We start from the raw sequence: 25,442 nt of genomic DNA on the forward strand, positions 1-25,442 counted from the left end.
GCCACCTTGTGTGGCGACACACATTGGGCTCTTTATGCCCCCTGACTCTTTGGCACCTTCATGCTTCATTTAGCAGTCCTTCTGGTCGTTCTCAAGGGATGCTGTGGCAGCTTTTCCCACTAGGATTTTGTTCCTTTTGTGGTAGCTAACTGCTGCTCACTGTCATTATTTCTTTGCGTCTCTTCATATGTACCCCCTTAATTGTTTGTGGGGCTGTTTTGGCAAGGATTTATTATAATTCTGCCAGTCCACTTTTGCACTATTTAAAGCACTTAGTGACCTTCTTTGAAATGTTATATGCCTTTCGGCTGGGATTGTCTAGCATTATACACTGTATTTTTCTATTTAGGTCTTGCTACATGTAGCAAATAATTATTTCAGTATTTTACCGTCTTTAGTAAAGGTGCCAAAAAATTGTTATTTGTATTGACTATGATACTTTCCTTGTGTCTGTGGGGTTAAAACCCATATCTTTTTTTGGGCATTTGGTTTTAATTGTTTTTAGTGGATTTTAATGGATTTTTTGTGTGTTTTCTGCTTTTGCCAAATAAAATTTGTATTTTGTACTTATACTTTATATACATTTTTTCAGGCTGATCGCCATTATAGCATGTCTTTTCTCTTTGTTGCATCCTGCTATTCATTTGCTATAGGCAGATCCCTCCTACATTATTAATATCTGTGGATGTTGCCCTCCATTTCGTCTTTTCAATAGTAATGTGCACGACAGCGCGGCAAACACCTCTTCTGATCGGCGGTGAAATCATCCCCGCCGGTCAGAGAGCCACGGTTCCCATGCTGTCAAAAACAGCGTGAGTGATCAGCTGTGATCGGACTCATAAAGTTTACCTCCGGTCACTGGTGTCAACTGATGAGACAACTGCTATCATCCGACACTTGCTGCCGCTAATAACAGTGAGAGCAGGAGTGGCGGATGATGGTGTTCATCTGCCGCTCCTGTGCTATAAAAAAATAATAAAAAAAAATGACGTGGGTTCCCCTGTACGTTTGCTAACCAGCCAGGCAAAACTCACAGCTGGGGGCTGCAACCCTCAGCTGTCAGCTTCATCAAGGCTAGATATCAAGTATAGAGGGGTCCCCATGCTGGTTTTTAATTATTTTAATAAATATTTTAAAAAATGGTGTGGGGGTCCCCCCCATTTTTGACAACCAGCCTTGCTAAAGCTGACAGCTGGGAGCTGGTATTCTCAGGCTGGTAAGGAGCCATGGATATTGCCACCCCAGTCTAAAAATAGCAGCACGCAGCTGCCCAGAAAAAGCACATTTTTTAGATGTGCCAATTCTGGCACTTTTCTCAGCTCTTCCCACTTGCCCTGTATCGGTGGCAAGTGTGGTTGATATTTGTGGGGATGATGTCACCTTTGTATTGTCAGGTGACATCAAGCCCACTTCTTAGTAATGGAGAGGTGTCTATAAGACACCTCTCCATTACTAATCCTATAGTTGTATGGTAAATAAAGACAGAGCTAGAATAAAGTCCTTTATTTGAAGTAAAACTAAACACAGTTTTACAATTTTATTTAAATGCCTAATTCCTCCAAAGCCTTTGCTCTACTGTAAAAAAGTAAAATAAAAAAACAACAATATACCATACCTGTCCGCTCTGTTCCACACCGTAATCCATGTCTGGGGGATTAATAGTTTTCTACCTGGACGGTGCCAAGATGCGACCATCCCAGCTGAAAACCACTGGTGAATTAGATACTGCGAGTGCAGCCTGAGTGACTAGCGGTGACGTCACTGAGGCTGCGTTCCCAGCCGGGCTGAACTGCGGTGACCTCAGTGAGATCCCCGTTAGCACCGTGAGAGATTTTCTCACAGTGCTAGCAGGAATCTCACCAAAGTCACCGCAGTTCAGCCCGGCTGGGAACGCAGCCTCAGTGACGTCACCGCTAGTCACTCAGGTTGCGATCGCAGCATCTCATTCACCAGTGGTTTTCAGCCGGGGCAGTCACATCTTGGCACTGTCCAGGTTGAAAACTATTTATCCCCCAGACATGGATTATGGCATGGGACAGAACAATGGACAGGTATGTTATATTGTTGTTTTATTATTTTAGTTTTACTACAGGAGATCGAGGGCTTCGGAGGAATTAGGTGAGGTTGTAAGTACTGTTTAATTTAGATTATTGAAGGCGTCTGTCATTTTTTCAATTAAAGGACTTTATTCTTGGTGTCTGTGTTTTCTTACAATGTGACTATGGGGTTGGTAATGGGAGCATCTTATTGATGCCACTCCATTACTAACCTGGGGGCTTGATGTCACCTGACAATACAAAGGTGACATCAACCCCCCAAATTATCACCCCACTTGCCACCACAACAGGGCTAGTGGGAAGAGCTGGGCAAGGTGCCAGAATTGGCGCATCTAATAGATGTGCCTTTTCTGGGCAGCTGCCATCTGCTATTTTTAGGCTGGAGGGCCCAATATCAGCCCCCCCAGCTGTCAGCTTCAGCAAGGTTGGTTGTCAAAAATGGGGGGACCCCATGCCAGTTTTTTAATTATTTAAAAAACAGCATGGGGACCCCACTATTCTTGATAACTAGCCTTGCTGAAGCTGAAAGGTGAGGGTTGCAGCCCCCAGCTGTGACCCATGTCGCTTTCTTTTAATTATTTATTTGCAGCGCAGCAGCAGCTGATGAAAACTCCCATCCGCCGCTCCTGCTCTCACTGTAATTAGCGGTTGCAGTTGTCGGATGATGGGATCAGTAGTCTCAGCAGCTGACACCAGTGACCAGAGGTAAACTGTATACCTCCGATCACAGATGAACACGACTTCCTGGTAATTCTATGTTCGGTGTCCAAGCCCGAACAGTAGGTGTTCGGTACGGATGCCGAACTTTACTGTTTCGGTTCGCCCATCTCTAATCAATTGTGAATAGACAAGGACATTTGTATTCATGGTACTGACCGGTTCACATTCCGTTTTGCATATTATGGGTTGACATGAGAAATTGTATAGTAAGGTCTTTGGATTTATCTCATGTGTACAAGAACATTGCTCGCATACATTTTCAGTTTTTGGGATTTTAGTTCCAGGCTATAAAAAGAAAAAAAAAACAGAATCATTTATTTTTGTCCAACTATGATTTTATTTTTTCATTTCAGATGTTAAAAGTTTCGATTTTTGCACTTACTTTGTATGTTGTGCCATTGTACACACAGACCTCTGTTGGAACTGTTTTAGAAGATCAAAACATCTATTAGAATAATATATGCAATACATTTATTTCAATATACTGTATAATGAAAAGAGGTTCTTCACCAATGAAACATTATAAGATATAAAAACCTGGCAAAAACATTATGTAGTGATCTATGACACCTACTGCAGTTATATGATGGGCAGCAATCATCTGCTAACAGCTCGGCGGCAATCTCAAATCCAAGAGGACACTTCTTCTCCTTCTCCAAGCAGTAGCTGACGTTACATACTACAAACAGAGAGATGGCTGAGTCCAATGCCAAATCAAGAAATCATTCAGCTGTCAAGAAATGTTAAGAGTATTTTACTTACTGCATTCATTAATCGTGCAACATGGCTGCTTGGGGTCTGGTATCTCCTTTGTGATAAATCCATCTTTCTCACAAGATAACTGAACTAATGGAGGACATGTCAATGGCTGACAATGGACAGTAAGAGAGTTATTTTCACATGTGCATTGCATGCACTGGCTTGTCCAGGTCTCTCCAGGCTGTGAATACGAAATTACAGGAATTATTTTTATGTGATGTAAAACTTTATAGCTTAAAAGTGTTTTTCCACTATCGTTTTTCAGGAGTATGAAGCTTCCCAGCCTCCCAAGCTTCCTGCTTCTTAAGCAGGCCATGTGCTCATGGTGATTAACAGCTTGGATCAATGGCATGGTTGCACCGCTGGTCCAAGCTGCAAGCAAAGGCAGCTTTTCCTCTTGAGCATCAGAGGTGCAGAGGGGTGCTCAAGCTGACCAAGTGCAGCTAGCTTCAGAGCAGAGCGGTGCTTGCAAACTCTATAGCACTGCACTCCTTGCCTAGAAGTCTGGCTACCACTGAGAGACAGCAGCAGTGGCCAGTAACCTACCCAACAAAAGGCAAACAATGACATTTAATAACCTTCTGTTCTTGAGAATGGAGAAAATTTACAAATGGTAAATTGCAAAGTTGTTTTTAGAAGCACTTAGCAATTTTGTCTATTTAAAAAGATGAGACTCCCTCTCGTCTTTAATTTCAACTCCTTTTTGACTATTGTGGGCAATCTGGGCTTGCTTTCTGCTTTATCCCGTCTTTTTCCTAACTGTCTTTGATATAGCATAGTTTCTTTGTCATTTTCAGTTTATAAAAAGATTCTATGGCACTCACGTGTACGAGCATTCCTTCAGGGCCAACGCAAGCTGGAAGAAAAAAAGAGAAATCACATTAGGTTTTTGTCATCAAAAATATTTTATTGTGATATGATATAATTATTTTCACTTTTTGTCATGAGCGTATACTTTAATAGTTTGTGCAGTTTGGGCTTTAGGCGGACTCCATATATTAACATTTAGAACACAAAATTACAACTATAACCAGACATTTTCAAGGATATGAATAATTATATTTGGCCGCCTGCTACCTTTGCAGTCAGGTATATAAATATATATTTTGGAAATATAAGTAGTGCTCTACCCTTTTTCTCATTTGAGATATATTGCACTTTACAATATTTTGCTCTCCTCGCCAAGTCTTTGTGCTCTGTGTGTCATGATCCTGGATGGGGTTTGTCTTTGGCCCATCCTGGTCAGACAGGAGTTAATTGTTTCTGCCTCTCTCTGGCAGAGGGCGGCTATTTAATGCTCACTTGACCTGGGTCCAGTGTCAGTTATACTCCTGCCCTCGGCTGAGTTAGTTGACCTCGTGCGTACGTGTGCCTTGTGCCTGATAACTTGTTGCTTGTTTGGTTTTGATATGGTTCTGTCCCTGTAACGAGTTCTGCCTGTCCCTCTTGTACTGCGCTCTGTCTCTGTGTATGACCCTCTGCCTGTGACTTGACTATTCTCTACTCGTCCCTTTGGTACCGCACAGCCCTCTCTGTGTATGACCCTCGCTTGTCTGACCTGCGTTTTCCTCAAACTACAGTTTCCCTGCAGTAGGTACATTACATCATCTGCAGCTATAGGTTGCTAAGCCCTGCCCCCTGCAGTCACATGATCGTAGGTCCTGGGACTCCTAACTACTTTCAGTGCTGCAGGTCCTGTGTGCTTGAACCATCACTACAGTATTGGACTCCGTACTCCCCCGTAGTGTGGGTAGGTCACCCTGCTCTGCATGGCAGTTTGCCGACGCTGACAGGATCCTGACATTAGAGTCCTGACACTGTGACTACCTATATGCACAATATGAGCTAGAATAGTATATTTGTGGTTTTAGTTTAATTCATACGCAACGTATACCATCAGAATATGTGTTAATGAATAGATGTGGATTATTTAAAAATTGTATTTTTTCCAATAATTTTTATAAACATTTCAGTGATTGTATATGTAGATACATACTGCAGTTCTTAACACAAACGTCGGTAGCAGAGTTGAACTGTATGGCTCCTTCGGGACAGAAACAGCCTTCAGTTTTATCATTCTCAGAGTTCTGAACATATCTGCAATGACAGTAAAAATATAAATTTAAATATGTGTCATATATTACTAAATGTTAATCCATCCTCTCAGTCTTAAAGGGGATGTGCCATGAAGATAAAATAATTTACACATGGAATCAAACATGGAGATCTATTCATTGCAGCTACTACAGTTATTGCTAAGGGAAGTTGTGTCCAGTCATACATTGTGAAGCAAGGGGGAGCTAAAATTAGTTAAAGGGACTGTAGCATTAATGGCCTGATACTCCAACCGATCAGCTGTTCCCATTGTCAGTGGCAGCTGGAATTGCTCAGCACAGCTCCATTAACAGAATAGTGGCCACCGCCGAAAAATGCACATCTGTCCTGTTTAATTAAATAAGAAGCGGATGCAGCTATTATACGGTTGATGTAGCTGCCGCCGACTCCGGAAAGCAACCAATCGGTGTTGGTACTGGGTGTCGCACGCCAGATATTGATGACATATCCAAATAATAGGCCATCAATTTTAAAGGCACAGACCATCTCTTTAATAGAAGGAAGTTTTCAACCAAGGGATTGCCCTCAATGCCTCACATATGTACTCAGAAGATGGTAAGTGATGGGTCAGTCCCTAAAATCTTAACTCATTTACATATCAAATGAATCAGTTTTCATTTCATATTCGCAGAAATAATATGTGGAGATTTTTTTTTAAAGAATTCTTACTTGTTGTCACAGGTCTGGACATGCATTGGTCCACAAGGGTTGTACACCTTTCCAGCAGGGCAATTATATGCTACATTTCAGAAAAAAAGAGCAAATTAGATTGTAATCTTTACAACGTACAACAACTGACATTGCCAATTATATAAAATGCTATAGGTATTTTAAGTTTGGAAAGACCCAATGAAGGAGATACGGTATATACCAATGCAAAGAAAAACTCCTGAAATTGGTGATTGAAACCAATTCAGTTGATAAGACATTATAATAAGGGAAAACAAAAAGAACAATCTCATTGGTCGGGCTATGACTAAAAAAGTTTCCCTTTTAACTGATTTTTATAGATCTTCCCCGTGGTTGCAAATCAAATAAAATGAAAAAAAACTGAAAAACACTTACGACAATGTCCTTCAGTCTTGTCTCTCCAGTCCACACAAATACCATTGGCAATGCACAAAGAGGCATAAACCTCCAAACTGGAACACATTATTTCCTCAGACTTATTTTGCATACGACAGGCATCAAAGGCACATGCTTCATGGTAGTGATTTGGATTAATAATTTTGTGACAATCAGCAAAGACCCTTTCAAATTAGAAGAAAATAAATATATTATTATATGTATTTTTATGTATATTACTAGATACCAGTATTATAGCATTTATTTACATAAGAATCCGCAATGGCAAAAATCAGACATGGAGGAAGCAGGAACAAGGGGTTCTATGCAATAACACACAAGACAACAGTCATTACTGGTATGACGGCTGGTTACAACCCTGTGTCGGCTGCAGGCAGTGAAGTAATAAAAGAAAAGTACAAGCTTGGTGTGACGTATTATCTGATAAATGACACCACCACCCAGTACACTGGCACATGTGATGCTCACACCGAGCCTTGTCACAGTCCCTTGGGGGCAATTAATTTTTCCTTCTGGCTGGTTATTTAATACAACACTGCTCTTTTGTGAGCAAGGTTTGTAGAAACAGCTCCTCAGTACATGTGTGATCAGGGACAAGTCACGGTGTGCTCCTGGATTTAGTATCCTTCATCTGACCAGGTCACTTCATAGTTTGAAAATTTAAATTTTATTAATTCCATGGTCGATGCATGTGTGACTCTGCTAATACCCAATGACTAGCCATAAATGTGGATTTTCCTGCTGCTGCTGTTGTGGTAAATTCTCCCTCCTGCTAGACACTCACATTCATAGACCCAAACTTTCTCAGACTCTGAAACTGCCGTGTCATAGATATCAGCGGAATCTGCCCAGCCATGATGTCCTTCTATTAGTTTAACTCTTCCATCACGTAGACCTTGATCAGTGCATATTTGAACACCCCATCTGCGTCTATATCTAACACTGGAATCTGCTCCAGCCTGCGCTCCGCCATCATCTATCCGGGACAGCGCAGCAGCCAATCCATTGTCAACCCGCCCCACCTTCCCTTTGACCAAATGTATTATAGTATGTAAGCCATTATGTACACTAGCATTGCAGCTCAGCCATTTTGTTTAAAGTGCAACCGTCAGGAGAACTTGCAGCAGAATTTCTTCTTCTGCCATTGTCTTTACTGAATACAGAAATTACCCTTGAACTATTTAAATTTTAATAATTCCATGGTCGATGCATGTTTGACTCTGCTAAAACCCAATGACTAGCCATAAATGTGGATTTTCCTGCTGCTGCTGTTGTGGTAAATTCTGCCTCCTGCCAGACACGAACATTCATAGACCCAAACTTTCTCAGTCTCTGAAACTGCCGTGTCATAGATATCAGCGGAATCTGCCCAGCCATGATGTCCTTCTATTAGTTTAACTCTTCCATCACGTAGACCTTGATCAGTGCATATTTGAACACCCCATCTGCGTCTATATCTAACACTGGAATCTGCTCCAGCCTGCGCTCCGCCATCATCTATCCGGGACAGCGCAGCAGCCAATCCATTGTCAACCCGCCCCACCTTCCCTTTGACCAAATGTATTATAGTATGTAAGCCATTATGTACACTAGCATTGCAGCTCAGCCATTTTGTTTAAAGTGCAACCGTCAGGAGAACTTGCAGCAGAATTTCTTCTTCTGCCATTGTCTTTACTGAATACAGAAATTACCCTTGAACTATTTAAATTTTAATAATTCCATGGTCGATGCATGTTTGACTCTGCTAAAACCCAATGACTAGCCATAAATGTGGATTTTCCTGCTGCTGCTGTTGTGGTAAATTCTGCCTCCTGCCAGACACGAACATTCATAGACCCAAACTTTCTCAGTCTCTGAAACTGCCGTGTCATAGATATCAGCGGAATCTGCCCAGCCAGTACATACTTGAACACCGCGTCCGCGTCTATATCTACCACTGGAACCTGCTCCAGCCTGCACTCCACCGTCAACTGTAAGGGAGAGCGCAGCAGCCAATCCGCTATCAACCCGCCCCCACCTTCCCTTTGACCAAATGCATTATAGTATATAATCCATTATGTACACTAGCATTGAAGCTCAGGCATTGTGCTTAAACTGCAACTGTCAGGAGAACTTGCAGCAGAATTTTTGCTTCTGCTTTTGTCTTTACTGAATACAGAATTTACCCATGAAATAAGAGTGCAAGATCAGTCCTATGAGGGGAAAGAAGCAAAATTCTCTGATAAGATATATTGCAAGAATGGTTAGATTCATGAGTACTTTTGATTTATGAAATAAAAATTAAAATTATTATTATTCTTTAAGTTGAAATACAAGGCTCAACCTATGGACAAGAGAATTGATGTTTATGAAAAAAAAATACGATTTTTCATACCTAAAGTTTGAAGAAACACAAAAAAGAACATTATTTTTATTATACATGTACTGTATGATATGAAATGTATTGAACAATTACATTCCAACTTACTTGCTTAAGATGATATCACAAACTTTTGATGGTGGGCATGTTTGAGGTGGAGTAGTGTGAGTTGGTGGTGAAGTTGGTGGAGGTAAATTACAGTATGGCTTGTCTGGTACATTGATCTTCCACTTGTCAGCCATCAGGGAGCAATCTTCCACTATCTTACCACCTGGCAATCTGCAGTCTTCGGTGCTGTTGTTCGAGCAAGTACCTAAGTTGGAACAAAACGTGAAATATATGTTAATGTTCATGCCTGCTGTTTTTCGTAGATATATATCTAAATAAATCTTAAAAATATCCGAAATATCACGTACCACACTGTCCTTCAGTGTTGTAGCCAAATTTACTGAATGGCAGTTTGATAACAAAGATCATTCCACTGAATGAGATGAATGCATCAATTTCTGGGATCGCCACATTCATGTTAATGCCAGCAGTAGATATAGTAATGCCATTCTTGGTGAACCCTGGAGTTACCCAGTCATTATTCCATCTAATCTGTAGACAATGGTTAGAAATTGTTAAATGGCAAATAGATAACAGTCAATGTAGTCACAATGAAATAAAATAGACAAAATGGTCAACATCAGAGAATAAGAAATCAATGTAGCCTTTACTACATGCAATGATTTCAAGGCCATATGGACATGGAGATTTCGGAAGTTGGCATTTTTAATTGTTTTTTTTAGTATGAATTAGGACTTTCAACTTGTTTTCTTACCCTGTTTTGCATTCTTCCTTGATACATCATACGTGTCAAAACAATTTCAGCAGATTTGTAGTAAATCAAGATAGATTGTGGACAGGACAAACCATCTTCAGCGTCACAGAAGTAGTTGTCAATAAGGACCCGGAAGTTTTCATATTTGGGAGTAATCTGCTGCACAAGAACATATGTACAATTGTCCAGGAACGTGTAATAGGTGCCATCAAAAGTGATGTAATGAGGGTCACCCCATCCGCTGCACACACCTAATGGAAGTCAAAAAGAGTTAAATCAGATTTAGAACCTTGAACATTTATTTTTAATAAAAAAAAATTTAGCTCCTTATTTAAAGAAAAACATAATGTAATCTAATTGGTTTGGATGCTTTAACCTCATTATTAATAGTTTACCTTAAACTCCTCTCACCAGGCAGTAATAAGGTATTTTGGGGCTTTCAATGAATCTTTGGCTATTTTGATGTTCGGTTATTAGAAAAAATAACTTGAAAGCAGATCTAACATTGCAATTATGGTTCACTTCAAAGAGCCTAGATTTCTAGTGCAAACAGTGTCTTATGAATTTTTCTTATCATTATTATTGCTTGAATGTAAAATGAGCATTTTGTAAAACTCACATTCGCATTCATAATGTGAACAGCATCCATCTTTGATTAACTTAGCGGGGAATCCATTAGCACAGGACTGTGGATTTGGCTCCGCACAAATCTCTGACTCAAGGGTAACAACATTATCTTCATGGCATGTGGCCTTTTGACAGTCATTCAAAGTCACTGTTTCATTAATCTAGATAATGTAAAATGCAGCGAAACAGAAAAATTAGAATAGTTCTGTTACATCCAATTAGGTCAAATTAATACAAAATGGTGTCAAGAATTCTACCCCCAAAAATGTAAAGGACTCTTGACCTCTGCAATTAGGCAAAACTGGCATCACTCTTGTCAATAGATTATGTCTTGTATTTGCAATTTTACCTAAATAGGGTCATGTGGCATTACCAGACACAGATTATGAAACAGAGGTGCTGTATCTCAATGTTTTGTAACCATATAAAGTTCATATTTGACAGCTGACATTAGTTTTGGAGTATTTATGAATTAGAATACCTGCATAATGATTGTTGAGTTGTCTTTGCCTTTCAGTACACAAGTAGTACGTATACATTCGCAGCAAATAACGTCAGAATGTACAAGTACCGTTCCCTAAAAGATGCAAAATAATTGGTAAATAATAAATACATTTAAATATGATGCCCATGTAAAATGAGTTGTGAATAGATAAGGACATTTGTATTCATGGTACTGACCAGTTCACACTTCTTATTGCATATTATAGGTTGACATGAGACGTTGTATAGTGAGGTCTCTGGATCTATCTCATGCGTACAAGAACATTGCTCGCATACATTTTTGAGTTGTGGGATTTTAGTTCCAGGCTATAAAAAGAAGGAAAAAAAAAAATTCATTTATTTTTGTCCAACTATGATTTTATTCTTTCATTTCAGCTGTTAAAAGTTTCGCTTTTTGCACTTACTTTGTATGTTGTGCCATTGTACACACAGACCTCTGTTGGAACTGTTTTAGAAGATCGAAACGTTTATTAGAATAATATATGCAATACATTTATTTCAATATAAAAAGAATAGCTCTTATTCACCAATAAAATAATATAGTATATAGAAACCTGGCAAAAACATTATGTAGTCATCTATGGCATTTTTTGACATTCAGCTATCAAAAATGTTAAGAGTATTTTACTTACTGCATTCATTAATCATGCAACATGGCTGCTCGGGATTGGGTCGCTCCTTGGTGATAAATCCATCTTTCTCACAAGATAACTCAGCTAATGGAGGACATGTCATGTTCTGACACTGAACAGTAAGAGACTTCTTATCACATGTACATTCCTTGCATTGGCTTGTCCAGGTCTGTCCAGGCTGTGAACATGAAAGTACAGGAACTGTTTTAATGTGATGTAAAACGTTACAGCTTAAGGCTATGTGCCCACGTTAGCGTTTTAAAACCGATACAAAACCGGACTTCTTCCCGGAAAATGCATGTTTTTTGCACAAAAAAACGCACGTTTTTGATGCGTTTTTTTCCGCCCGTCTTCTGGACTCATAGGAAACAGCTAAAAATGCAGACTGAAGCGGAAAATAATGAGCATGCTGCACTTTTAAACGCTAAGCGTTTCCTATGTGGAAAAAAATGCATCAATTGGCACAAAAAGACCAAAATGCATTAAAATTAATGTGATGCTTATTTTAAGCGTTTTTGAAGCGGTTTGACCCTGAAAAACGCTTCAAAAACGCTTAAAAAATGCAACGTGGGCACACAGCCTAAAAGTGTTTTTCTATTATCATTCCTCAGGAGCACAAAGCTTCCCAGCCTCCCAAGCATCCTGCTTCATAAGCAGGCAATGTGCTCATCATGATTAACAGTTTGGATCAGCAGCATGGTTGTACTATTGTTCCAAACTTCCAAACTCCAAGCAGAGGCGGCTTTTCATCTGCAGCATCAGAGGTGCAGGGGGCGCTGAAGCTGTCCAAACCCGGCTAGCTTCAGAGCAGAGCGGTGCTTGCAAACTCTAGAGCACTGCACTCCTTGCCTAGAAGTCTGGCCACCACTGACAGCAGTAGTGGCTAGTGATGAGCGAGTATGCTCGTTGCTCAGGTTTTCCCGAGCATACTAGGGTGGTATCGGAGTATTTGGATGTGCTCGGAGATTTAGTTTCTGTCATCGCAGCTGCATGATTTGCGGCTACTAGACAGCCTGAATACATGTGGGGATTGTTAGTCACTAGTAGTGGCCAGTAACCCACCCAAAAATAGGCAAACGGTGACATTTAATAGCCTTCCATTCTTGAGAATTAAGAAAATTTTTAAATGGTAAATTGCAAAGTTGTTTTTGCAAGCACTCTGCAATTTTGCCTTTTAAAGAAGATGAGACTCCCTCTCGTCTTTAATTTCATCTCCTTTTTGACTATCCGAGCACGTCATTTGGGCTTGCTTTCTGCTTTATCTCCTCTGTTTCTTGACTGTCTTTGTTATAACATAGATTTTTTGCCATTTCAGTTTATAAAACAATTATATGGCACTCACGTATATGGGCATTCCGTCAGGGCCAGAGCAAGCTGGAAGAAAAAAGGAATCACATTTCAGATTCTATCGTGAGCATATACTTTAATAGTTTGTGCAGTTTGGGGTTTAGGTGGACTCCATATAATAACATTCAGAATACAAAATTACAGCTATAACCAGGCATTTTTAAAGCTATAAATAATTATATTTGGCCGCCTGATACCTCTGCAGTCAGGTATGTAAATATACATTTTGGAAATATAATTAGTGCTCTACACTTTTTCCCATTTAAGATATACTGTACTTTTCAATATTTTACTCTCCTAGCCAAGTCTTTGTTCTCTATGACTAACTATATGCACAATATGAGCTACAAAAGTACATTTTTAGATTTAGTTTAATTCACTCACAACGTATATCATCAGAATATGCGTTAATATATAGGTCTGGATTATTTAAAAATTGTTTTTTTTTCCAATAATTTTTTATAAACATTTCTTTGATTGTATATGTAGATACATACTGCAGTCCTTAACGCAGACATCGGTGTAAGAGTTGAACCGTATGGTTCCTTTAGGACAGAAACAGCCTTCAGTTTGGTCGTACTTAGAGTTCTGAACTTCTCTGCAATGAAAGTAAAAATATAAATGTACATAGGTGTCATATATTACTAAATGCTAACCAGTCCTCAGTCTTAAAGGGGATGTCCCATGAAGATAATTTCATCTACACATTGAATCAAACATGGAGATCTATTTATTGCCGCTACTACAGTTATTGCTAAGGGAAGTTGTGTCCGGTCATACAGTGTGAAGCAAGGGGAAGATAAATTTAGTTAAAGGGACGTGAACATTAATGGCCTGTCCTTAGGATAGGTCATTAATTTCTGATTGGTGGGGTATGAGACCCGGTACCCCTACCGATCAGCTGTTCCCATTGTCAGTGGCTGCTGGAATTGCTCAGCACAGCTCCGTTAACGGAATAATGGCCTCCGCCAGAAAATGCACATCTGTCCCCTGCTTAATTAAATAAGGAGCGGACGTGCAGTACCCAGCCATGGCTACTAAACGGTTGATGTAGCTGCCTCCGACACCAGGAACAACCAATTGGTGTGGGTACTGGGTGTCGTACCCCAGACTTTGATGACATATCCAAATAATAGGCCATCAATTTTAAAGGCCCCGTCCATCTCTTTAATAGAGGGAGGTTTTTATCCAGGGGATTGCCCTCAATGCCTCACATAAGTACTCAGAAGATGTAAGTGATGGGTCAGTCCCTAAAATCTTAACTAATTTACAGATCAAATGAATCAGTTTTCATTTCATATTTGCAGAAATAATATATGGAGATTTTTTTTGAAAGAATTCTTACTTGTTGGCACAGGTCTCGACATACATTGGTCCACAAGGGTTATACGCCATTCCAGCAGGGCAATTGTATGCTACATTTCAGAAAAAAAATAGAGCAAATTAGATTGTAATCTTTACAACGTACAACTGACATTGCCAATTATATAAAATGCTTTAAGTATTATAAGTAAGGAAAGACACAATGAAGGATATACAGTATATACCAATGCACAGAAAAACTTATGAAATCGGTGCTCGAAACCAATTCAGTCGATAAGACATTATAATAAGGGAAAAACAAATGAAAGTACAATCTCATCAGTAGGGCAGTAGCTAAAAATGTTTTCCCTTAAACTGATTTTTATAGATCTTTCCCTGTGGCTACAAATCATATAAAATGTTAAAAAAAATTGAAAAACACTTACAACAATGTCCTTCAGTCTTGTCTCTCCAGTCCACACAAATACCATTGGCAATGCACAAAGAGGCATAAATCTCCAAACTGGAACACATTACTTGCTCAGACCTATTTTGCATACGACAGGCATCAAAGGCACATGCTTCATGGTAGTGTTTTGGATCAATAATTTTGTGACAATCAGCAAAGACCCTTTAAAAACAGAGGAAAATACATATATTATTTTATGTATATTACTTGATACCAGTATCAGGGTATGCGCACACGTTGCAGATTAGCCTGCAGAATTTTCTGCAGAGAATCCGCATCTCTTGGCAGAAAACGCAGACCAAAATGCTTGCGGATTTCATGCGGAATTGATGCGGATTGTATTTCATTTTTGCTGTGTGGATTTGTTAGGTGGTACTGGGACTGCATCCGGTCTGTGAACTTTCTCCATTGTGCTCCTTTTGGAGGAGAGAAAGAGACAGAGGAGAGAGAGAATATATGTGCCTGACTGAAAACGCTGCAGATCCGCAAAAAAGAATTGACATGCCGCGGAAAAATAAATGCTGCAATTCTGCGCAGATTTTTCCGCAGCATGTGCACAGCAATTCTTCATTTCACATTGAATTACATTGGCTGTGCATTACACTGCGGATTTGATGCAATTCCGCGCATCCAAAAACACTGCGGAAACACATAAATCCGCAATGTGTGCTCATACCCTTATAGTGTTTAATCCACAATGGCAAAAATCAGACATGGAGGTACCAGGAGCAAGGGACTCTATGCAATACACGCAAGGTGACAGTCATTACTAGTATGAGGGGTGGTTACAGCCCTGTGTCGGCTGCAGGCAGTGAAGTAATAAAGGAAAAGTACATGCTTGGTGTGATGCATTTTCTGATAAATGACACCACCACCCAGTACACTGACACATGTGATCCTCACACCGGACCTGGTCACAGTCCCCTGTGGGGACAATTAATTTATCCTTCTGGCTAGTTATTTTATACATCGCTGGCCCCTTGTGAGCAAGGCTTGCAGAAAAAGCTCCTCAGAACATGTGTGATCAGTGAAAAGTGAAAATGTGCTCCTGGATTTAGTATCATTCATCCGACCAGGTCACTTCATCGTCTGGATATTTTAATTTTATTAATTCCATGGTCAATGCATGTTTGATCCTGCCAAAACCCAATGAGTAGCCATAAATGCGCATTTTCCTGGTGCTGCTCTTGTAGTAAGTTTTGCCTTCTGCTAGTCATTCACATTCACAGACCCAATCTTTCTCGACCTCTGAAGCTGCCTTGTCATAGATATCAGCGTGATCTGCCCAGCCATGATGTCCTTGTACTAGTCTAACCCTTCCGTCACGTTGACCTGAATGAGTACATACACCCCGTCCTTGTCTATATCTACCACTGGGATCTGCTCCAGCCTGCGCACCGCTTTCGTCTGTCTGAGACAGCACAGCAGCCAATCTGCTATCAACCTGCCGCCACCTTCCCTTTCTCAAAATGTATTATAGTATATATGCCATTATGTACACTAGCATTGCAGCTCAGCCCCTTTGCTTAAAGTGCCACTGTCAGGAGAACTTGCAGCAAATTTTCTGCTTCTGCCATTAGCGCCTTCCTTTTCTTACCTATCCCTCTCCATAGAATTGTACGAGCAGCAACTGCCATCTCCTGTCTCATTAATCTGAAAATTTGCCTTTACTTAGTGCAGGAATTACCCATGAACTAAGAGTGAAAGATCAGTCCCATGAGGTGAAAGTAACAAAATTCTGTGATGAGATATGTGACAAGAATGGTTAGATTCATGCGTGCTCGTGATTTATGAAATAAAAATAAAAATTATATTTATTGTTTAAGTTGTAATACCAGGCTCAACCTATGGACAAAGAGTATTGACGTTTATGAAAAAAAAATTGGATTTTTCATACTTACCAGAAAAGTTTTAAAAAACACAAAAACAGCCTTATTTTTATTCTACAATGTACAGTGTGATATGAAATGTATTGAACAATTACATTCCAACTTACTTGCTTAAGATGATATCACACACTTCTGATGGTGGGCATGTTGGAGGAGGAGTAGGTGGTGAAGGTGTTGGAGGTGAAGGACAGTTTGGCTGGCCAGGTACATTGACCTTCCAGTAGTCAGCCATCAGCGAGCAATCTTCCACTATCTTACCACCTGGCAATCTGCAGTCTTCGGTGGGGTTGTTTGAGCAAGTACCTAAGTTGAAACAAAATGTGAAATATATGTTCATGCTCATGCCTGCTGTTTTTTGGAGATATATATATCTAAAGCTTAAAAAAAATCTTAAAAGTATCTAAAATGTCACGTACCACACTGTCCTTCAGTGTTGTAGCCAAATTTACTGAATGGCAGTTTGATAACAAAGATCATTCCACTGAATGAGATGAATGCATCAATTTCTGGGATCGCCACATTCATGTTAATGCCAGCACTAGATATAGTAATGCCATTCTTGGTGAACCCTGGATTTACCCAGTCATTATTCAATCTTATCTGTAGACAATGGTTGGAAATTGTTAAGCGGCAAATAGATAACAGTCAATGTAGTTACAATGTAACAAAATAGACAAAATGGTCATCATCAGAGAATAAGAAACCAATGTAGCTTATAGTACATACAATGATTCAAAGGCCATATGGATATGGAGATTTTGGAAGTTGGCATTGTTAATTGGTTTTGTAGGAAAATTTGAATCAGGATTTTCGACTTGTTTTCTTACCCTGTTTTGCATTTTTCCTTCGTACATCATACGTGTCAAAACAATTTCAGCAGATTTGTAGTAAATCAAGATAGATTGTGGACAGGACAAACCATCTTCAGCGTCACAGAAATAGTTGGTAATAAGGACCCGGAAGTTTTCATATTTGGGAGAAATCTGCTGCACAAGAACATATGTACAATTGTCCAGGAAAGTGTAATAGGTGCCATCAAAGGTGATATAATGAGGGTCACCCCATCCGCTACACACACCTAATGGAAGTCAAAAAGAACGAAATCAGATTTAGATCATTGAACATTTATGTCTAATAAAAAAAACTTAGATCTTTATTTGAAAAAAAAACATTATATAATCTAATTGGCTTTGGATGCCCAACCTCATTAATACTAACTTACCTTAGACTCCTCTCACCAGGGAGTACTAAGGTAATTTGGCGCTTTCACTTATTCTTTGGATATTTTGATGTTAGGTTATTAGAAAGATTTATTTGAAAGAAGTTCTAACATTGCAATTACTGCTCACTTTAAAGAGCCTAGATTTCTAGTGTAAACAGCGTCTTATGAATTTTTCTTATCATTATTATTACTTGAATGGAAAAGGACCATTTTGTAAAACTCACAATCGCATTCATAATATGAACAGCATCCATCTTCGCTTATCTTTTCCACAGCGGGGAATCCATTAGCACAGGACAGTTTCTTTTTTTCCGGACAAGTCACTGGCTCGAGGGTAACAACATTATTTCCAAGACATGTGGCCTTTGTACAGTTATTAATCATCCATGTTTCATTAATCTAGATAATGTAAAATACAATGAAACAGAAATATTAATTCCATTGTATCGAATTAGGTCAAATTAATACAAAATGATATCAATAATTCTACCCCCCAAAATGTAAAGGACTCTTGAAGTTGTTGTCTTCAATTAAGCAAGTCCTTATAAAACAGCTGATTTTAGTTACGTTAACATTTTTACCATCATATAAGGCAGGCAGTCTGGTTTTGGTGTCACTGTAGGTACAGTGGTTGTGGTGGATTTTACAGTGGTTGTAACTATACAAGGTCCTGTGTATCTTTCAGCTTCACAATAGTTATTACACTTTGCATAGAAGTAGCACCCTTCTGCGTCAGTCTTGTTATAGATGATTTCACCTAAAAAATAATTAATAAGAGATGGAACTAAGTGTTAATAACATAATTATCAATATATTGAATCAATCAAAGCAATAAAAAACATTACACTTACCTGGTAAAAAGTGTTTGCTTTCGACAAGGCAGAAGCATTTTGTAGTCTGTGTCGGTGTAGACTCAGTTGTTGTTGGAGGTTTTGTTGTAGTTGTTTCCTTTGTGGTGGTTCTAGTTGTGGTTTTTGCAGTAGTTGGTGGCACTGGAGTAGTTGTAGTAGTAGTAGTAGTAGTAGTAGTAGTAGTAGTAGGTGGTGGTGTTGTAGTAGTAGGAAGTGTTGTATTACACTTTTCACAACAAAAAACTTTGATTTCATAGTTATAGCAGATAGGAGGTAGCTGATCAACATTCCGACAAATTAGCCCAAATGACAAATCACACTGAACAACTTGTTCAAGTTCTGCTAATGGTGTGTCAGGGAACTTCTCAGCTCTGCACTGAATATCTTGTGGATGACTACATATAGAAAATCCCATCTTTGTTATATTAGCATAGGTTTCAAAATCTCCGTTATTTTTTCCGTTTTTAGGATAACTGGCATCAATCCAGTCTGACCATTTGCAGTCATCAACACAAATTGTACTCACAGTTGTAGTTGGAGGCACTGGAGTAGTTGTAGTAGTAGTAGAGGTAGTAGTTGGGGTTGTTGTAGTAGTAGATGTGGGGGAGGTTGTTGTGGTTTCTGTTGTAGTTGGTGGCACTGAAGTAGTTGTAGTAGTAGTGGTAGTAGTAGTAGTCGGTGTGGTAGTAGTTGTAGTTTCTGTTGTAGTTGGTGGCACTGGAGTAATAGTAGTTGGTGTTGTTGTAGGTGTGGTGGTTGCTGTAGTTGTGGTTTCTGTTGTAGTTGGAGGCACTGGAGTTGTTTGGGTTGTTGTTGTAGGTGTGGTGGTGGTTGTAGTGGTGGTTTCTGTTGTAGTTGGTGGCACTGGAGTAATAGTAGTGGTAGTAGTTGGTGGTGTTGTTGTAGTAGTAGGTGTGGTAGTGGTTGTAGTTGGAGGAACTGGAGTAGTTGTAGTAGTAGTTGGGATTGTTGTAGTAGTAGGTGTGGTAGTGGTTGTAGTTGTGGTTTCTGTTGTAGTTGGTGGTACTGGAGTAATAGTAGTGGTAGTAGTTGGTGTTGTTGTAGTAGTAGGTGGGGTAATGGTCGTAGTTGGAGGTTCTGGAGTAGTTGTAGTAGTAGGTGTGGTGGTTGTTGTGGTTTCTGTTGTAGTTGGTGGCACTGGAGTAATAGTAGTGGTAGTAGGTGGTGTTGTTGTAGTAGTAGGTGGGGTAATGGTCGTAGTTGGAGGTTCTGGAGTAGTTGTAGTAGTTGGAGTTGTAGTAGTAGGTGTGGTGGTTGTTGTGGTTTCTGTTGTAGTTGGTGGCACTGGAGTAATAGTAGTGGTAGTAGTTGGTGTTGTTGTAGTAGTAGGTGGGGTAATGGTCGTAGTTGGAGGTTCTGGAGTAGTTGTAGTAGTAGGTGTGGTGGTTGTTGTGGTTTCTGTTGTAGTTGGTGGTACTGGAGTAATAGTAGTGGTAGTAGTTGGTGTTGTTGTAGTAGTAGGTGGGGTAATGGTCGTAGTTGGAGGTTCTGGAGTAGTTGTACTAGTTGGAGTTGTAGTAGTAGGTGTGGTGGTTGTTGTGGTTTCTGTTGTAGTTGGTGGCACTGGAGTAGTTGTAGTAGTAGTAGTAGTAGTAGGTGGTGGTGTTGTAGTAGTAGGATGTGTTGTACTACACTCAAAGCTACAACACATAACTCTGATTTCATAATTATAGCAGATAGGAGGTAGCTGATCAACATTCTGACAAATTAGTCCAAATGACACATCGCACTGAACAACTTGTTGAAGTTCTGCTAATGGTGTGTCAGGGAACTTCTTTGCTCTGCACTGAATATCTTGTGGATGGCTACATATAGAAAATCCCTTCTTTGTTATATTAGCATAGGTTTCAAAATCTCCATTATATTTCCCATCTTTAGGGTAACTGGCATCAATCCAGTCTGACCAGTTGCAGCATTTGCAGACATCATCAGCACAAATTGTACTCACAGTTGTAGTTGGAGGCACTGGAGTAGTTGTAGTAGTAGTAGAGGTAGTAGTTGGGGTTGTTGTAGTAGTAGATGTGGGGGAGGTTGTTGTGGTTTCTGTTGTAGTTGGTGGCACTGAAGTAGTTGTAGTAGTAGTGGTAGTAGTAGTAGTCGGTGTGGTAGTAGTCGTAGTTTCTGTTGTAGTTGGTGGCACTGGAGTAATAGTAGTGGTAGTAGTTGGTGTTGTTGTTGTAGTAGGTGTGGTAGTGGTTGTAGTTGGAGGCTCTGGAGTTGTTGTAGTAGTAGTTGGGGTTGTTGTAGTAGTAGGTGTGTTGGTGGTTGTAGTTGTGGTTTCTGTTGTAGTTGGGGGCACTGGAGTAGTTGTAGTAGTAGTGGTAGTAGTTGGTGTTGTAGTAGTAGGTGGTCTTGTGGTAGTAGGATGTGTTGTATTACACCTTTCAAAGCTACAACACATAACTCTGATTTCATAATTATAGCAGATAGGAGGCTGAGGTAGCTGATCAATATTATTACAAATTAGTCCAAATGACACATTGCACTCAACAACTTGTTTAAGTTCTGCTAATGGTGTGTCAGGAAACCTCTCAGCTCTGCACTGAATATCTTGTGGATGACTACATATAGAAAAATTATTATTTTTTATATTATCATAGGTTTCAAAATCTCCATTATGTTCTCCGCCTTCAGGGTAACTGGAATTAATCCACTCTGACCATTTGCAGACCTCTTCAACACATATTGTACTCACAGTTGTTGTCCCTATAGACAAAAAGGCATAAATTAAACTTGAAAATGTGTAGGTTAATATATAAATGAAATCAAAAGCACGTAGAAAGAGATATAATAGATCTAAACTATTGTAATACAAATATATTATTTCCAAGAAAACTTGAGTAAAATTTAATTTCACTTCCAATTTTTGTCTCATAAAAAACAAACCTGCAATCTGTTTGCTATGCCCGCCACTGACTTTGTGAGACCAGTTTATTATGCATGAAGAATAGTATGTTCCTATATAATTTGGCATAATTAATCAGTTTCATTGAACGTCAGTGTTTATTAAACATGTGGATATTTAAAGGCGATTCAATCTCTATACATTTTTTCAGGATCAAGAACTGTACCTGTAGTAGGGGTAGAGGAGTGTGTTGACGAAAATGTAAAGGGTGTTGTTGTAGTAACATGGCAGTCATGAATATCCCTTAAAATGGTGCCATTTTCCCTGCAGATCGCGATCATACAGCCTCCAAGGCCATCAGTGGTGTTGTAAATAACATCATTGTATTGATAAGTTTTACCATTGTATTCACAATGGCATGCTGTAAAAAACAGAATGTGAATAGAATTGGTAATATATCAATAATATTTATGAATAACTCATAAACAGAATATTAAGACAAAGAGCCTATAAAGATGGGCCAACCATGGCTGTTAAATGACCGATGATCAGCTACATGCAAACCAATTGGAGGTCATTTAATGGCCTTTTTAAATCAGCCAACCAGATATCCTGGCCTCCTCTTCCAGCTGGAGATGACAAAAGACTGGTGAAACCAATAAACAACTACCGATTGGCTGCAGCCTTCACATCCAAACCTCAAAAGCACTGTGCTCCTCTAAAACGGAATTCAGGAGACCAGTGGAGAACACAGTGCTGAGAACAGAAGAGCAGCACAAGTCCAGGAGGCAATGATTGATTTTTTTTGTCTCTTTACACCAGTCTGGACAACCCCTTTAAGTATTTGTGAGTTAGGGAAAGCAAACTTTGCAGCACCATATAAACTCTGGGAGATGAATGAATAAGTGAACCTATACAAAAAAATAATGACATATACAGGATGTGATTTAACAATTATAACTAAATGTGTCTTTTTATCAAGTAAGATAAGATTACCACATGATTCTGTCTATAGAATGTAGGTGTCTTCCTCATACAGAGCTCCAAATACTGAGAGTTCATTCACAAGATTCTCTCTGCCTGAAGTCACCACTAGAGGGAGAAACTGAGCTTACTGGATACTGTCTCGTTATTGGGTGAAGTGATGGCTGCAGGCAGAACGTTAAGATAGGATTGGGAACTATATACCAGAAAATCAGCTCTATTCACTATAAGGATATATTAAGAAAATAACAGATTAAATAATGTGGACCTTCTCAGATTAAAAAAATATGCTTTGTGAAAATATATATATCACTTTTTGTGAGTAAGTCAGATATAAAGACAACAGTGTTTAACCAGTGTCCCAACATAGTCAATCAGATATTGCCGTAGTTAACATTTATATATGTAATATATTACCTTTTCCATATATGGTTTGTTCCAGTAACCCATTTATCATCAGATTGTCCTGGTTCCTCGACATCTGACGTGGACCTTGTTAATCCGGGCAATGTCCGAGCCAGCATGACTCTCTTTGTTTGTGACACTCTCATGTTTGTTGAGGTATTGTGTTAGTAGTCTTGCTCGAGGACCACTACTGGTATATTATATCCAACAGAGCAGAGCCAGGATAGGAACCCCAGTCTACCACATTGGTGGTTGTGCACTTTAAGCACTACGCTATAACAACCACCTAAGGTAGGTATTATAGTGTATTACGGTGTTAGGAGCCAGGATTTGAACCCCAGGCTCCCATGTCATAGGCTGTTCACTTAATCATTACACTATACCAGCCAATATATGATAATAGATGTGGCAGTGCCAAGTGACAGCAACATCAGAAAGAAGGAATATGAGAAGCTGGAGAAATACCAGGGCCTCAAAGGAGAACTGGAGAAGATTTGGAAGGTGAAGGCAACAGTAGTTCCAGTAGTGATAGGAGCACTTGGAGCAGTGACCCCTAAGTTGGAAGAATGGCTACAACAGATCCCAGGAGCAACATCTGAGCTCTCTGTCCAGAAAAACGCAATGCTGGGAACAGCTAAGATCCTGCGCAGAACCCTCAAACTCCCTGGTCTCTGTTACAGTACCCGAGAATGAGAAAGGACAAAAAAAGACCACCGCCATTGGGGGTGTGAGAAGGAAGTTTATATATATATATATATATATATATATATATATATATATATATATATATATATAAAAAAGTAAAAAAAAATAGGCAGCACTCAAATTAAATGTGAAAAAAAGTGGATACTTTACTGATCCTCAAGTGGCTTGAGGATCAGTAAAGTATCCACTTTTTTTCACATTTAATTTGAGTGCTGCCTATTTTTTTTACTTTTGTTAATTTGGCTGTTGGGACACTGCTGAATAGGTTTTGCACCAACTATTTAATTTTGGTAGTGCTGCCCTTTTTTGATTTTTTATATATATATATATATATATATATATATATATATATATATATAAAGGGAACACTTAAAAACAAAATATAACTCAAAGTCAGTCACACTTCTGTGAAATCAGCACTGATTGTGATACAATTTCTCCTGCTGTTGTGCCAATGGAATAATCAACAGGTAGAAATGATAGGAAGATCACTATCATCCATGTGTCTGCTCAGTAAAGGGCCTGTTACACATAGGATATCGCTAGCAATATCGCTGTAACATCACTGGTTTTGTGATGCAGCAGCAATATCGCTAGCGATATCGCTATGTGTGATACTTGGGCGGCACGGTGGCTCAGTGGTTAGCGCTGCAGCCTTGCAGCGCTGAGGTCCTGGGTTCGAATCCCACCAAGGACAACATCTGCAAGGAGTTTGTATGTTCTCCCCGTGTTTGCGTGGGTTTCCTCCGGGTACTCCGGTTTCCTCCCACATTCTAAAGACATACTGATAGGGAATTTAGATTGTGAGCCCCATCGGGGACAGTGATGATAATATGTGCAAACTGTAAAGCGCTGAGGAATATGTTAGTGCTATATAAAAATAAAGATTATTATTATTATTATTACCTCCAACCGACTCCCCTGCTGATTATCTCTGATCGCGCGAGATCGTCCTGGACCATTTCTCGTCGAGCGCTTCCTGTGGCGCCGACGAGCGACGCATGGAGGCGGGCGGGAGGACGTCAGGATCGCCGCGTCTGACAGGTAAGTAGTGACCCCCGACCGCTGCTATGTCGCTGGTGTGATCTGCCTGTGTGGCAGCTCACTAGCGACCACTTAGCGATGCACCAGCGATCCATCCATATCGTTGTCGGGATCGCTGGTGCATCACTAAGTGTAACGGTACCCTAAGAGTGTCTAGTGTTCCCTTTAATTTTTTCAGCAGTATATACAGTATATAATATACACTGCTCAAAAAAATAAAAGGAAAACTTAAACAACAGAATATAACTCCAAGTAAATCAAACTTCTGTGAAATTAAACTGTCCACTTAGGAAGCAACACTGATTGACAATCAATTTCACATGCTGTTGTGCAATTGGAATAGACAACATATGAAAATTATTGGCAATTATCAAGACACCCTCAATAAAGGAGTGGTTCTGCCGATGGGGACCACATCTCAGTACCAATGCTTTCTGGCTAATGTTTTGGTCATTTTTGAATATTGGTTGTGCTTTCATACTTGTGGTAGCTTGAGACGGACTCTACAACCCACACAAGTGGTTCAGGTAGTGCAGCTCATCCAGGATAGCACATCAATGCGAGCTGTGGTAAGAAGGTTTGCTGTGTCTGTCAGCGTAGTGTCCAGAGGCTGGAGGCGCTACCAGGAGACAGGCCAGTACACCAGGAGACGTGGAGGGAGCCGCAGGAGGGCAAC

At 39.7% G+C, this 25,442-nt stretch overlaps 1 protein-coding gene across 1 annotated transcript in view; it reads right to left on the bottom strand.

The window, feature by feature from the left end:
- LOC141058132 (uncharacterized) overlaps nucleotides 1-25,442 on the bottom strand; it is a 125,836-nt gene that overhangs the window by 83,680 nt on the left and 16,714 nt on the right. Inside the window, 26 exon segments of the mRNA XM_073554291.1 lie at nucleotides 2,934-3,062; nucleotides 3,160-3,200; nucleotides 3,352-3,456; nucleotides 3,540-3,717; nucleotides 4,361-4,392; nucleotides 5,533-5,633; nucleotides 6,321-6,390; nucleotides 6,717-6,901; nucleotides 9,205-9,409; nucleotides 9,513-9,696; nucleotides 9,920-10,170; nucleotides 10,539-10,707; nucleotides 11,028-11,123; nucleotides 11,228-11,356; nucleotides 11,455-11,495; nucleotides 11,683-11,883; nucleotides 13,527-13,627; nucleotides 14,375-14,444; nucleotides 14,778-14,962; nucleotides 16,797-16,992; nucleotides 17,106-17,289; nucleotides 17,517-17,767; nucleotides 18,136-18,310; nucleotides 18,493-18,668; nucleotides 18,763-21,489; nucleotides 21,855-22,049. Coding sequence (XP_073410392.1) covers nucleotides 2,934-3,062; nucleotides 3,160-3,200; nucleotides 3,352-3,456; nucleotides 3,540-3,717; nucleotides 4,361-4,392; nucleotides 5,533-5,633; nucleotides 6,321-6,390; nucleotides 6,717-6,901; nucleotides 9,205-9,409; nucleotides 9,513-9,696; nucleotides 9,920-10,170; nucleotides 10,539-10,707; nucleotides 11,028-11,123; nucleotides 11,228-11,356; nucleotides 11,455-11,495; nucleotides 11,683-11,883; nucleotides 13,527-13,627; nucleotides 14,375-14,444; nucleotides 14,778-14,962; nucleotides 16,797-16,992; nucleotides 17,106-17,289; nucleotides 17,517-17,767; nucleotides 18,136-18,310; nucleotides 18,493-18,668; nucleotides 18,763-21,489; nucleotides 21,855-22,049 — 6,377 coding nt within the window.

Source organism: Dendrobates tinctorius, unplaced genomic scaffold, assembly GCF_039654945.1.
Source record: "Dendrobates tinctorius isolate UK_male_01 unplaced genomic scaffold, ASM3965494v1 ptg000211l, whole genome shotgun sequence".
NCBI lineage: Eukaryota > Metazoa > Chordata > Amphibia > Anura > Dendrobatidae > Dendrobates > Dendrobates tinctorius.